At 34.1% G+C, this 13,380-nt stretch overlaps 2 protein-coding genes across 2 annotated transcripts; both read right to left on the bottom strand.

Annotated features, from left to right (window-relative positions):
• Window positions 1–502: 502 nt before the first annotated feature.
• Window positions 503–5,852, bottom strand: LOC134238004 (DC-STAMP domain-containing protein 2-like). Its single transcript, XM_062720169.1, has 10 exons — window positions 5,786–5,852; window positions 5,545–5,610; window positions 4,897–5,110; window positions 4,317–4,474; window positions 3,686–3,850; window positions 2,958–3,125; window positions 2,409–2,649; window positions 1,938–2,065; window positions 1,601–1,700; window positions 503–1,419 (listed from the first exon to the last, which is right to left on the bottom strand). The coding sequence occupies exons 3-10, from the start codon at window positions 5,076–5,078 to the stop codon at window positions 933–935; spliced, it is 1,629 nt and encodes a 542-aa protein (XP_062576153.1). The 5' UTR covers window positions 5,079–5,110; window positions 5,545–5,610; window positions 5,786–5,852; the 3' UTR covers window positions 503–932.
• Window positions 5,853–7,606: 1,754 nt separating this feature from the next.
• LOC134237537 (DC-STAMP domain-containing protein 2-like) lies at window positions 7,607–11,699 on the bottom strand. The gene is made up of 5 exons (XM_062719662.1): window positions 11,471–11,699; window positions 10,556–10,737; window positions 9,664–9,846; window positions 8,967–9,137; window positions 7,607–7,797 (listed from the first exon to the last, which is right to left on the bottom strand). The coding sequence occupies exons 1-5, from the start codon at window positions 11,587–11,589 to the stop codon at window positions 7,607–7,609; spliced, it is 846 nt and encodes a 281-aa protein (XP_062575646.1). The 5' UTR covers window positions 11,590–11,699.
• Window positions 11,700–13,380: the final 1,681 nt, after the last annotated feature.

Genomic DNA, 13,380 nt, shown 5'->3' with positions numbered 1-13,380 from the left:
AGTACCTTTTATGTTTGCATTGTGTAGTAACCTTTATTGATCTACCAAATACAGAAAATTGAGCATTTAAAGGAATTATAGGCATCAAAATACGCATGACTTAAAATATAACCAGAAACTGCTCGATATATGTATACGAGACATATGGTCGCGATGCAGATTTCATAAATTAGCAGTATATCAAAATTAGACTTACAAGACTAATTACACTGAGAATTCCATTTAAGCTCTAATGTTAAATTCATGTGATAATTGTAATGTAAAATATTAATTACTTGCAATTTCCAATAACCCTTGTTATTTGACATTTGTAGAACAGGTCACAATTTACCCTAGGGAGACCACAAAGTCGAGTTTATAGTTTCTGACCACTTTAAATTGGTTTATAAACTGGTTCTATCATTATGGTATTTCCCTCATGAATGCTAATATTATTTTACAATTGTTAAATTTACTAATCAACTAATAATATACTAGTATAGTTTGAAAAAAGCATTTTATTCAAAATGCTACATAAATATATTACACCTGTTGCTCCTGTTTATTTCTAAGTTGTTATAAGAGCACATGCATATTTTACATTTACCGAAATATGCATGTACAAGTAACATATTTTTAAATCAAATTTCATGCTGAGTTGCTTCTACCTGTTTGTACACAGCTGATTGAAGAGTGTGCACAAAACATCAATTTTTGAAAATATTTTACAGTTTATCCACTTGAATATAGCATAACTTCATTCATTTATGTTGGATATTATCCAAATCTGTAAACTTTTGTTTGTTTTTAAAACTATATATACATTTAAATGGACGATATGGAACTCATACTTGTAGATTATGATTACAAACTCTTGCAATTAGAAGCTTTATAATAGGCAAATTTCTTGTTTGTTCAGAGTGAGCATGTATATAAATGCAAAATAATATTTTTCACACTTCCAGTTCAGTTTTAGAAACAATGTCTCGATCCATGTCTAATTCCTCGGGCTCGATATACGGATAATCATAATCCCCAATGAAATCATCCTCACCATCGTCAAAAATATCGTCAGTGACGTAATCCGTCTGAGATTTATCATCGTCGGCATCGTATTCCCCATCATCATATTCATCTTCCACACGACGAATATCTTGATAACTTAAGAACTCCTTTTCTTTCAAGTCCACATCCTCCCCTTCTTCGTAATATTCTTCAAACTCGTCATATCCTTCTTCATACGCCGCGCCATCTTTCTGACCCTTAATCCCAGCTTCCGCTCTGATCTTAATAACGGATTCGGTTATTCCGAATTGCTTCCTCATTTCTCTCATCTGTTCACTCGGTCGCCTCTTTTGTAACTGTATTTCACGTTCTTGACGAAGTTTCTCTGCTTCCGCCCGGCGCTTTAACATTTCTTTCTCATCTTCACTAGAATCTCTAAGAAAACGGGATGCATTTGTGAAACACTGATAAACCCACGTTGCAGCTTATAGCTTGCGTTGAAGTTTCTTAAATACACGTCAAACTTCAAGGTTAAAAAAGAAATTATCTTGTTGGGTATATTTCTTAAGGTAATCAATTTATCATCCGAAAGAAGTTAAAAAGTAATATTTGTTACCTTTCCTCGCTGATATCAGAGTGATCTCCATAGTCAACAGGGTTCATACAGACAGTACACATGTTGTTAAGGTCCGTGAAACAATCAAGGCAATATACAGCTGTAAATAGAGAGGTCAACATTACCGCTATATTGCCAAAAATTTCAACTCATTACCGCTACATTTACACCAATAAAGAGTAGAAAATAAATTTGTTGAATAAGAATTATATTTCGGCAGAGAACTATATATTCATTGAAACTAGATTTAACTCTTAAATTATTTTGTTTGTCCCCTTTATACTATCCTTTATGTCTTAATAAAAATCAATAAATTAAATGATTATCATAACCATGCCTTCGCAGTCTTTATTTTGACAATGGTGGAAATTCACGTTATCATCAAATCGACCCTCATTTCCACAGGACAAGCAATGTTTTCTTTTGAATCCAAGAAAACTGAAGAACCTTCTGCAGAGAGGAAATCTACAAAAGAAATTTAATCTTGTATGAACATCATATTGAAAAATAGATTAAACCGCTTCTCTTATCCTCATTCAATGCACATTGTAGCGCCGCTCAAACTGTTCTCCTTTCTCAAAATCTATTGTTTACTTATTAATTCACAAATGTTTTTATTTATTTCATCTTTTCTTTGGCGATTCCACAATATTATTGAATCAGATATATTATTATGTGCTAAATTTCAGGCACTTGAATAAAGGCTTTATAAGTGTTTTTCCTTTTTTAAAAATATTATTTCGACTGGTGATTTTATTTTATTAGTTTTTTTTTTTTACATTTGAAACCAAATGAGGTAAAATCTTACTGCGCCATTAATCTACTTCTTATACTAATTTTCTCCTCCTCCTTTAAAACCCCAGCTTTCCTTCTCAGCTGTCGTCTCGCAAATTTTAGGAATCCGCCCCTGGTTTTCAGTATGTGGTTATAGAGCCAAACTGCTCGCGCTCTTTCCCGCCTAGGATAGTAACAGGCGCCGATCACGTGACGTAACCTCAAGCCGTAGGCTTGAAAGATGGTCATTAATAGGCATACGAGGTAAATAAAGCCTGAAAAAATTCAAATATTAAGATCATGCATATAAATGGAGTCTAAAAAGGAAATTTTGTTCAGTCTGATTAAAATTAGATCCTTTGATCCACTCACATTGATGATACACAAGTGATCGGATGTGAGCGGATCAAAGGATCTGATTTTAATCAGATTGATATTAATTTTAATTTCATCTTATTTCCTAAATGCGGACACCTGTAGAAATATTTTGTTGGATCACATTTAAATGTGCACTTTAAGTTAAAAATTATTTACTGATAATTAAACATATCTTAAGGATTGATTTATTGAAACCGAAAATTACCTATCTGCCTGTAAATTCGCCAATTTGGTATGCTCGGGGTCGGGATGCAGCCTGCCGGTTTCAATTTCCCGCCCTCCATTGCCATGGGGTCAAATGACGTCAGCAATGACCTATACATGTCAGACAAGGAACCTTTACCATGGACGTGAATTTTCAAATGTGGTGGAACTGTACGAAAATAAACAGATTCGTCAAATACCGTGAATAATGAGGTATAGACGTAGGATTATTCATTGAAATTTAACGTATAGGATTTCTTTATCAAGAAATCATTCTAAAGTAGCAAAAATAACCAAATTACTGTACATGTACATAAATGTTGCGTATTAAAAATTTAATAGAATCACTGCATATCAAGTTGTTGGCATACATGTATGTATGACCTACGCGCCATTTGTTGTAATTATGATTTATTCATGAACTATAGTGCATAGTTGTCCGCGATAAAGCTCTTAAAAATGTGCATCCCGCTTTTAAAGTACTCATATGTAGTATATTAAAAATATGAAATACAATTTCTTCACAAATTTTAACACATTCTGTAAATCTAGCGGCAGCTCTCTGCAGTCAACAGCACAAGTTTATCAACAACGTTATATTTAAACAAAACATGATTTATGCAGCTTTCCTCATGTCATTTCTATTCACAAAAAATATATAAATGTTCAAATCGTGTGAAATATCAAACATTTTTACACCTAGCTAAAAATAAAAACAAGAAGACATACTAGGCGCCGCAATCTTTTTGGAGAAGAATCCCTTTAACATGTTGAGAAGCCAGTAAAGGCCGTAGTCACACAGCAGATAGAAGCCCGTATGACAACCGCTAATCAAAAGAAGGAACAGACCCTTAGCCAAGGCCTTTATCTCCCTCAAAGCCATTCCCGGAGACCCTGAAACAAAAGCATAGAAATTGATAAATGTACATTGAATAACTTAGTTATATTTCTTTTCTAGCTGATGTATACTGTATAATATCGACTGGTTGTCCGCTTGACTTATTTGTAAGAGCGTCTGCTCTAGAGTCGCGAAGTAAGAAGTTGATTTTTACGTCGCGGGTTCAAATCCCACTGTGGGACATTGTGACCCATTGGATGAGACGGTATAAACCGAGGTCCGGTGTCGCAATAGGTGCTGGCACGAAAAGATCCCTCACTGCTCGATGGCCCTAAGTGCCGGGTATTAAGGACAAAATTTGTTGATCTCCGCCGACCAGTGATTATAATACACCCCTCTTACTTTATTAACGAGGGTGGATTTTTGTAAGGCACAATTTTAATCATTTGGTGGTATAACTTTCCGCCAAACAACTAATTGAAGAAAACACATATTATGATCAAACTTGCTTCCTTTGCTTACTTGTTTTGATGTACTTTTTCTCTTCTTTCCAAGTGAGCGGAAATATCCCCTCCTTTCCTAGCTCTATCCGCCGTTCTTCAACGTCTCGTAGTTTAAAGGTTATATAAATGTTATCAAACTTGTCGTTTGTCTGAAATTTCTTCTTATAAATAAGAGCCCTGAAAAAAAAATATTGTATCCCTGTTACATGTACAAAACAAAAATTAAGATATCGGTATTTAAGTTTCTATCGATTGCCAATTCTTTGGCCTTTTTTCCGCTTGTCGGAAAGACCGGAAATCCGATTACGAGTTTGCCCTAATTAATACCGGGACAGTTTTAATCTGATTCTTTCTCTTTATTGCTCAAATTCTACAATGAAGCAGCCAAGTTCAGTAATATTTATTCAAAACAATATAATTACTAAGAAATACAATACTTTCCCGCAATATTAGTATCAAATATTTTACAACTTACTCAATGTATTTTTGTTTTGATATTATTTACTGTCGATCGCTTTGTTCTCTCGTACATAACAATGAAAGGTCAGCAGCAGTATATATCTGCACATGCGTCAATTTAAAAAAGAAAATAAACTAACTTGATGACAACGAAGATGAGGGACACCATCATGACGTTTTTCAGGAGACCGAGGACGAAGACGTATCCAGACAGACGTTCATTGACGTCCTTGAGAATGCCGTCCTTGACCTCCGTGTAGGATTTTGATTGGGTAGCGTTGTACTCGTACGTGTAATTGAGCGTGACGTTAAAATAAAACATGTTCTTGATGTCTGTGATGGCACTTTTTATGGCTGAAAATTAGAAAAAAAATATCATTTTAACTTTCTTTCATGTATCATTTTTTCATAAGTGCGTGGATGTGTAATTGGGTGTGTGGAAAGAAGGATGGGGGGGGGGGGTTCTAGGATGACAGTAGAAAATTAGGAACGTCTATCTTTGTAAAGAGGGGGTCGTTTCGATGGGAAATGAATTGATTACATGAATGCAGGGTAGAAAGGAAGAAGGTGTTATATTGATTTAGATGTGGTTACTACATAATTTAAAATAGAGATATAGCCATCTTTCTCTGGCCTTGTGGCCCTCGGGTAACTTTAACTAGTTTGTGTTTCCTTCATATTACAGGACGTAAATGAAATTATTTTTGTCAGAGGATTAATGAATATTTTTACTTAATCAAAAATTTTTTTTTATCTTTTAACATGATTATATTATATTACATTCTTACGTGTATATATGGCGGCCTTAGCAAGCGACTTGATTGCTGCAGCTATCACACATAGTAGTTCAGTGACTATTAATAAAAAGAAACAAATAAAGTGTACATGTATTTAGCAATTTCATTTTAACAAAATTACGTGCCTAAAGTTCCATATCAAATAAGACAATTTCGTGTTACAAGTATCAAAAAAATTGTAGAAATTAATTCTATATCTGATTCTGTGTCAATGGAAGAGACTGATACTTACTTCTAGCTATATTACAGACAAGGGAAGCCGCTTCCACGATGTTACATATCCAGCCGAGAAACCATCCAAGTGTTTCCCTATTTAAAAGGAAAAAAATGTAATTATATCGGCAGAAAAAATGTAGTAGAATGAAGGGGTCAAAAATCATAGCATGCTCTTTTCACTGGAAAAGCACATGTCAAATATGGAAGCTCTACCTTCTCTCAATCAAACATTATAGTGGAATAATAATTCAATAATATGGAAAGACTTACCGGTAATTACATTAGACGTCTTTAAAAAGATCAAGAGGGGTGGGAGGGGCACACAGTAAGAAATTAAAATAAAAAAATAAGTAGAAGTCTTTTTCTATAAATATAAAAAAAAATTATGCAGGGTACATTTTACAAGTTTTACATTTTCCACCTTTTAGAATGGACCCGGAGAGAGAGAGAGAGAGAGAGAGAGAGAGAGAGAGAGAGAGAGAGAGAGAGAGAGAGTAACAACTGCAACACCGTTCAAAAATAGAAATCAAAAACCGATACACAGAATTATGTACCTTAGTGTATTTAACTTGTGTGCCAAGTTATATTAAAATCAGACCTAAATTACGGGGAGTAGCATTTTGAAAGAATTTCACAGAAATTTCTATTTTCAGTAACCACGGCAACATCGTTCATCGAAATCAAAAACCGATAAACAGATTTATGTACCTTAGTGTAGTCTACATATGTGCCAAGTTATATTGAAATCAGACCAATTCTGTAGGAGGAGTAGCATTTTGAAAGAATTTCGTTGAAATTTCTATTTTTAGTAACAACGGCAACACCTTTCATCGAAATCAAAAACCGATATACAGAATTATGTATCTTAGTGTAGTCTAATTGTGTGCCCAGTTATATTGAAATCAGAGAAACATATGCTTTTGATGATGAGGAATCAGATGACATTTTGAAAGAATTTGATGAGAAATTTTGATTTTGATAACCACGGCAACACCGTTCCGTTTTCGAAATCAAAAACCGATATACAGAATTTTCATGCTTTGATGGTAGCTCTACTTGTGTGCCAAGTTATATTGAAATGTATTAAAAAACTGTATACGAGTAGCATTTTAAAAAATTGTTTACATACACATTGAATTACGGAAAATCGATTGTGTACTGTGAAGTTGACCTATGTCTGAATAAATTCCTACATTTTGTTTATTTGTATGTAAAAAATCAGGTGCATTTACTACAATTTTTAAAATTTCCAACGATTTTTACTATGAGGTCATGAGAGAGAGAGAGATTTGAGAGAGAGAGAGAGAGATTTCGAACCTGTTAACTGGATCGCATTTCATTAAATCTTTACATTTTTTCTATTTTTCTTACTCTTTCTCTCATCTAAATTTGAATATCTATATCAATCCACTGTTGCACTTTTCTTGAACAAAGTCTTTTGAAAATAAAGAAATTATATTTAATGGAATGCAAAAATAGTTATTGGTAATTTATAAACATTAGTATGATGACGACAACGATGTCATGATGTTGACGGCATTATGATGATATTACTGTTTGCAGCTAACTGTAAAGTTTCACGTTTCGAAAACTTTTGTCCTTTGTTGTGTTGGTCAACTCAAATTATCAACATTTTAATTTCTTATTAGACATTTTCCTGAGCATACCATAATTTTTACGTAGCGCAGTGCTCCATGACGTAAAACTTGGCTGTGTTTAAATTATGTGTTGATCAGTTTATAAATGGCTACAAAACTGTCATATACCATCCAATTTGACGTAAAATTTCGTGATGTTTTATAGTTATGCAAACAGGTAATATATGACATCTTTTGCACTACAATCGTGCAATTTTATAATATTTATCACTATCAGAAACATATGCTTTTGATGATGAAAACATTGATTTTGATGACGACCACCTACCTATTTCCTGTATGGCCGTTTTCAGAGCGTTGAAAGCATCTCGTATTTTCTCGGCGAATCGTTTCAGTGCTTTGATGGTTGCTCGAATAGTTCCAAGGGCCCCTATAAAATGTATTAAAAAATCTCCTGTTATACATATAAGTTACATTTTTTACTGAGGAAAATAAATTATTTCATGGAGATGCGCAGATACAGATGTACATTTATCTTGTAAATAACAAGATCTACATGTAAAACAACGGTAATGTGTCGACCAAACACTTAATACAAACTTTTGTTGCACTAGTATTGAGACGTCAACATTTGCTGGTGGATGAACTGTACGATGGAAAAATGTGCGGATTTGTTGTCATACCACCGCCTACTGCAACTTGGGACATCAGTTAATACAGACCGCAGTGGAATCAAATCTGCGGCGTAAGGAGCAACTCTTATTCTGTGACTCAAACCACTGCACCACGCCAAGAACTCACCAGATGTAAAATGTTATAAGACTGGAGATCGTTCTCTCGTCTGAAGTATAACTGGCTGATATTATAAATGCATTTAATAAATTTTCCTACATTGTACATGTACGGATAGTAGAAGCTAGGTCACATGAGGGTGTGTGTGAAGGTGGGGGTGGGGGGGAGGGTGTGTGTGAAGGTGGGGGAGGGGGGGGGTGTACACATCTTAGATTGTGTACACATCGTTTTGATTTGTTTGACGCCCATCTCGATTTTTCCTCCTATTGAAACGCAACAACTTGCCGTATACTCACTCAGCACTTAGGCCATAACATTGATGGATCTTTTTTCTTGCCACCATAGTCCTTTTCTAACACGGAATCTCACTGAGTCTATAAATAAATACGGTCTCAAACTAGGACCAGTATCCACAACCCGCGGTATTGTAAAAATCAACTCCACCTTCTTCCACTATAGAGCAAACGCTCTAACTACTGCACCAAGCGGATCACATAAGATTTAATTCGGACGATGTAGAGAGCTAGAGAGGGAGTTTTAGGAATGTATACCCTTTGGAATCTAAACTTTATAAAAAAAAGTGATCTGGACATTGATACTGTTGAACTTGAAAGTGATAAGGTTTTTATCAAAATAAATATTCTAAAGATTTTGGGAATAAATAAATAAATGTATGTTACATAAGGTCTGGTATTGAAAAGGGAGGTTGGGGGGGGGGAGGGGGGGGGGCTAAGAGATTTTTATGCATAAGAGGATCTCCGCCCACACACGACCGACTTGATATTATACATGTAAATCTAAATCTACCTGCCAGTGGGTTGGATATTTTGTCCATGGCTTCCTTTGACTGATTGTAGGCCAGTTCCTGTCCGCACGTGATGCTGTTGGACATGATCTTGATGTTTTTGTTGAAGTTAGCGGCGGGATACGTCATCACCAGTATCATGGCGTATAACAGTAAGAAGGAACGGCCCTTACCTGCAATAAATATAGAAATCATTTTTTTTTTTAATGATCGACTTTTCATCTCTTTTCAAATTTTTATATTTTTTTTTTATTATCAATGTCCCCCAATACCCCTCCGGCTTGTTTAGGGAGTCAAATATGACAACAAACATATTTTTTTTATTTAAAACTGACTGTAAGAGGATTACATGTGCATAAAAGATCTAGAGCAGTTTTTAGCCCTTTATAACCAACATTACTCTAAAGAATATTTTTTTCTTAAAAAAAAATAGGATTGTACCATAATTTTTTTCGCATATTTAAAAAAACACTTGGTTTTTTTTTTTTTTTTTTTTTTTTTTCAGGATAAGTTATAGTTTGCAGTCTATAAAACAAATATATAAAGAATTATTGTAAAATATTTACTAAATTAAAACAATAGTACATATTCCTGTTAATTTCCTTTTGTTTTTGTTTTTTTAAAGTAGTAAAGTAGTTTTGAATTACAAATCGACCCTATTAAACAAGCAGAATTGAGTAGTCATGTATATTAACTTACTTGAAAAGAACTGCGGAATCATCAGAAGAATCACACATCGAACCTCCATAGAGAACGCTAAGCCAAGTGTAAAGATAGGACTTAGTATGACCCCGATCGTCAAGGCAACGGGGGGTTCATAGTTAGACTGGAAGATCATAACCAGGTACAGGAACACCCCTAGGAAAATACCGCTAAAGAAACCTGAAAAGATCGACGCAAAGACAATTTAGTGTTATGTTCGAAGGGAGATTACTCAAGTAAAAACAACGAATTTGTAAATATTAAGATCGGACATCAAGGGGTATAAAAGATTTTTGCCGATCATGAATATCGGAAAACATTTGATCGGGCCGGGGATATAAAAAACGTAACAAAGATATTGCATTCCTCATATTAATTATTTTTACATTATAAGAACTTGAACGCAATCCCTCTGCCTGTCCAAAAAAAAAATGCAAGATCTACGTGTATTAGAAACATTTTTTTTTATTTTTATTAAAAAAAAATCTATTTTCAAAATACCTTTCATTGACACTACCCTCCCATTAAAAATAATAGATCAAATATAATTTTTTCCGCTAATGGAAAAAAAAAATTAAAAAAAATACTAAAATAAAATACCTCCACAGTAATAAAGTAACACCGAAATTGAGTAAAAAAAGGATCAAAGTTTGTACATTTAGCATTTTCAAGTGTTTTATAATAATAATAATAATAATATTTAATATAAAAAAAAAAAAGGAATAAAAGGAGAAATGCTAACATTTGAGTCAGTTTACATATTTTAATTTTTATACATTTTAAATATTTTCTTATTTAAAGATTTAGATTAAAAAAATATTCTATTTTAAATTGTTTAATTATTTATTGATTCATATATCCGTGATAATAATTCTGTATTTTAAATTACCCAGAAAATGTTTCAGCATCTCGTGTTCGTGTGTGCCCGCATGGAATGCCCGTCTACACCCGGAACTCGGAACCTCTCTGACTCTTAGGTGTCTGTTGCGGTCGTAGATACAGCAGGGACAGAACAGCTCGATCAGGAAGATACGTATTCTCCGAAACAACCAGATAGTGATTCTCTCATACCTGTCAGATCCAAGGAGCGGATCCAAAAAAAAAAATTAAAACGCAATCCTGCTATTTTAATTGAAAATATGAATGTGACAATGTAACATACATGTATAAATTGTGTGTTCTGCAAAGTATTTTTACTTTTATTTAAAAAAAAAAAAACTGTCCTAGTTCAAATCTATAGGTTATACAAGACGATGTATAAATGGTAAGCCCCCCCCCCCCCCCCCGATTACAATGAAATTACCTTTTAAAAAATGAATTCTCTTTCGATGTTGTTGATACATGTAAACATGTACAGCCTGATCAAACTGTTATACCGAAGGAAGGAGAGGGGGTGGGGGTCATGGAGGGGAACGACCACCAGTCCACTGGCTACTTATTCCCCTATACATGCCGCATTTATAAAACACATATCAACCCATGCTATGTGCTGTAAATACCTTTGATATTTATAAGCATTCATAAACAAGAAGAGAGAGAGAGAGAGAGATCCCCCTGACTGGGCTGAGATTTTGAGATTAGCATGACACTGAGTGACTGGCTCGGTGTCTGGGGCAGGGCTGTATTATACACAGACAGTCTTCTGTACATATATATGAGTAAATCAAAATACATGCCGTTGAGCAATTATACAGCCTTAAAAATTATAATTCAGTATTTTCAATGCCGATGAGTTTAGATTTCATTTGGTGACACTCACAGCCATAAGTCTTCCTAGCTGAGTAGCATAAGAAACTGAACTTACCAAGGGATGATAGGCGGATACCCGTAGTGGAGACGTACACCATTTTCCTTCGCGCGAGACAAACGCATCAGCGCCAACTTTATCTTGATCATCTTTATAATCATTCGTGGATCCGACATTTTGTTAGTTTGGTTGTGATCTTACTATGAACACCTATAGGCCCTGTCTTCTGTTTACTTTTCGCAGAAAATTCCTGTGACGTCACAGTGAGGGAAATTGCGTCATTTCATCAAGTAGCTTCAACAAGTTCTTTTCGACATTTCTCCTAGAAAATCTAAATCTGCTCATTTACTTGATATAGGCCTATGTAATGAATATATTCCATTATATTTTGAAATGTAGATGTAACATAAAACATGTTCACCTCATTTTTTTTAATCTTGAATAGTCCTAGAATATAAAACGTTAGTCAGCATATTTAAAATTGAATTAAAAAAAAAAATCGTCGCCCTGGCCTCAGGGCGCAGTGATAAGAGCTTTAAATCTTCAATCTGCTCCATGTACTCTATAGTAAATATGAATATTTGATCATTACGTCGCGGGTTCGAATCCCACTACAGGAGTATGAGACCGGTACTTCTGGTGAGACGGATATCGATATAAATCGAGGTCCCGCGTCGCGTTACGTGCTGGGCTGCTGGCACGAAAACGATCTCTTAGTCACTGCTTAATGATCCTAGTCCTAGTGTGGAGTAAAAGGTCAAATGTTCCTGTTGTAGCCCTCCTAGTGGAGGCGTCTCCGTATGGAAGGGACGGTAAACAACAAACAAAAAATAATAAAATGTCTAAATTGTTACAGATAAATATATTTTTTAATCGGACGAAAAAAAAAAAATAAACAGTCAAACTCTATAGACATAAAATATAGACAAATTAACTTGTGTCATTTCTATATTTCGGTTTCCGATATCCTTTTCCACCTTTGTTAATTAAGTTATATACCGTAAAGAACAGGTCGGAAATGATAACTATGGAAATAGCTAATACAGGAATGATATGAATATAAGGTTAGCATTACGAAAATGAATATTTAACACAAGTACCCCCCCCCCCCCTTGCAAAGATAGACATAACATATACGTATTACATTTTTTTTTTTTATTTGAGTAAACCCCGTCTCCTTTTTTCAAGATTTCTTTTTCGACGCCAATTTTCAGCTAAACCAAAACTAAAGAGAATACGCTCAAAGCTTGTTTAAATAAAATGACGTTTCTTTATTAATCATAGAATTATTGATTAATTTTGAAATAAATCAAAATTTCAATCTTCTAAAGACATGTAATGGACTAGCTGGGACGTGGGATATCGGCGTGGGCAATTTAGTTGGTAAAGGGAGAATCTGGCTAGCGATTCAGGGTTTCAATTTCAGATTTCCAGTCCCGTCATACGTTTCCTCCTTTCGCGATCCACTTGTAATCAAAAGCACATGATATATTTTCTATGCATAATTTTATTTTAAATATTTTTTTAGCAATATTCAACTTTTTCAAAAAACATAATTCATATAAATTTTTTTTTTCAATATTCAATTTATCAAAAAAAATAATTGATATAAATTAAAAATAATCATTCAAATACTAGTATATTCAAGAAAAATCCCGAAAAAATGATTTCTATGTAGATTTGTGTCGGGTTTAAAAGACTAACACTGCTTGGTTTATAATTTCCGAAACTTTTCCTAAAATGTTCTATAACTCGATCTGTTTACAACCAGTCTACTGCTACTGAAATATAAATACTTAATGTAAAAAAAAAAAAATTAGGCCCTATAAGTAATTTAAAAGTTATGTATATACTCGTACCTGTAAAAATATTTGTAAAAATCTACACTTCCTGCTAACAATAGAATTAATTGATGGCTCAATTTCTACATGTACAGATTGTGTAATAAAAATGTACTGCAACTCCCA

This window comes from Saccostrea cucullata, unplaced genomic scaffold (assembly GCF_032062105.1).
Source record: "Saccostrea cucullata isolate Sc308-1 unplaced genomic scaffold, CSIRO_AGI_Scuc_v1 ctg738, whole genome shotgun sequence".
Classification (NCBI taxonomy): domain Eukaryota; kingdom Metazoa; phylum Mollusca; class Bivalvia; order Ostreida; family Ostreidae; genus Saccostrea; species Saccostrea cuccullata.
Note: the sequence above shows the minus strand (reverse complement) of the source record. Positions and strands in the feature narration are given on the sequence as shown.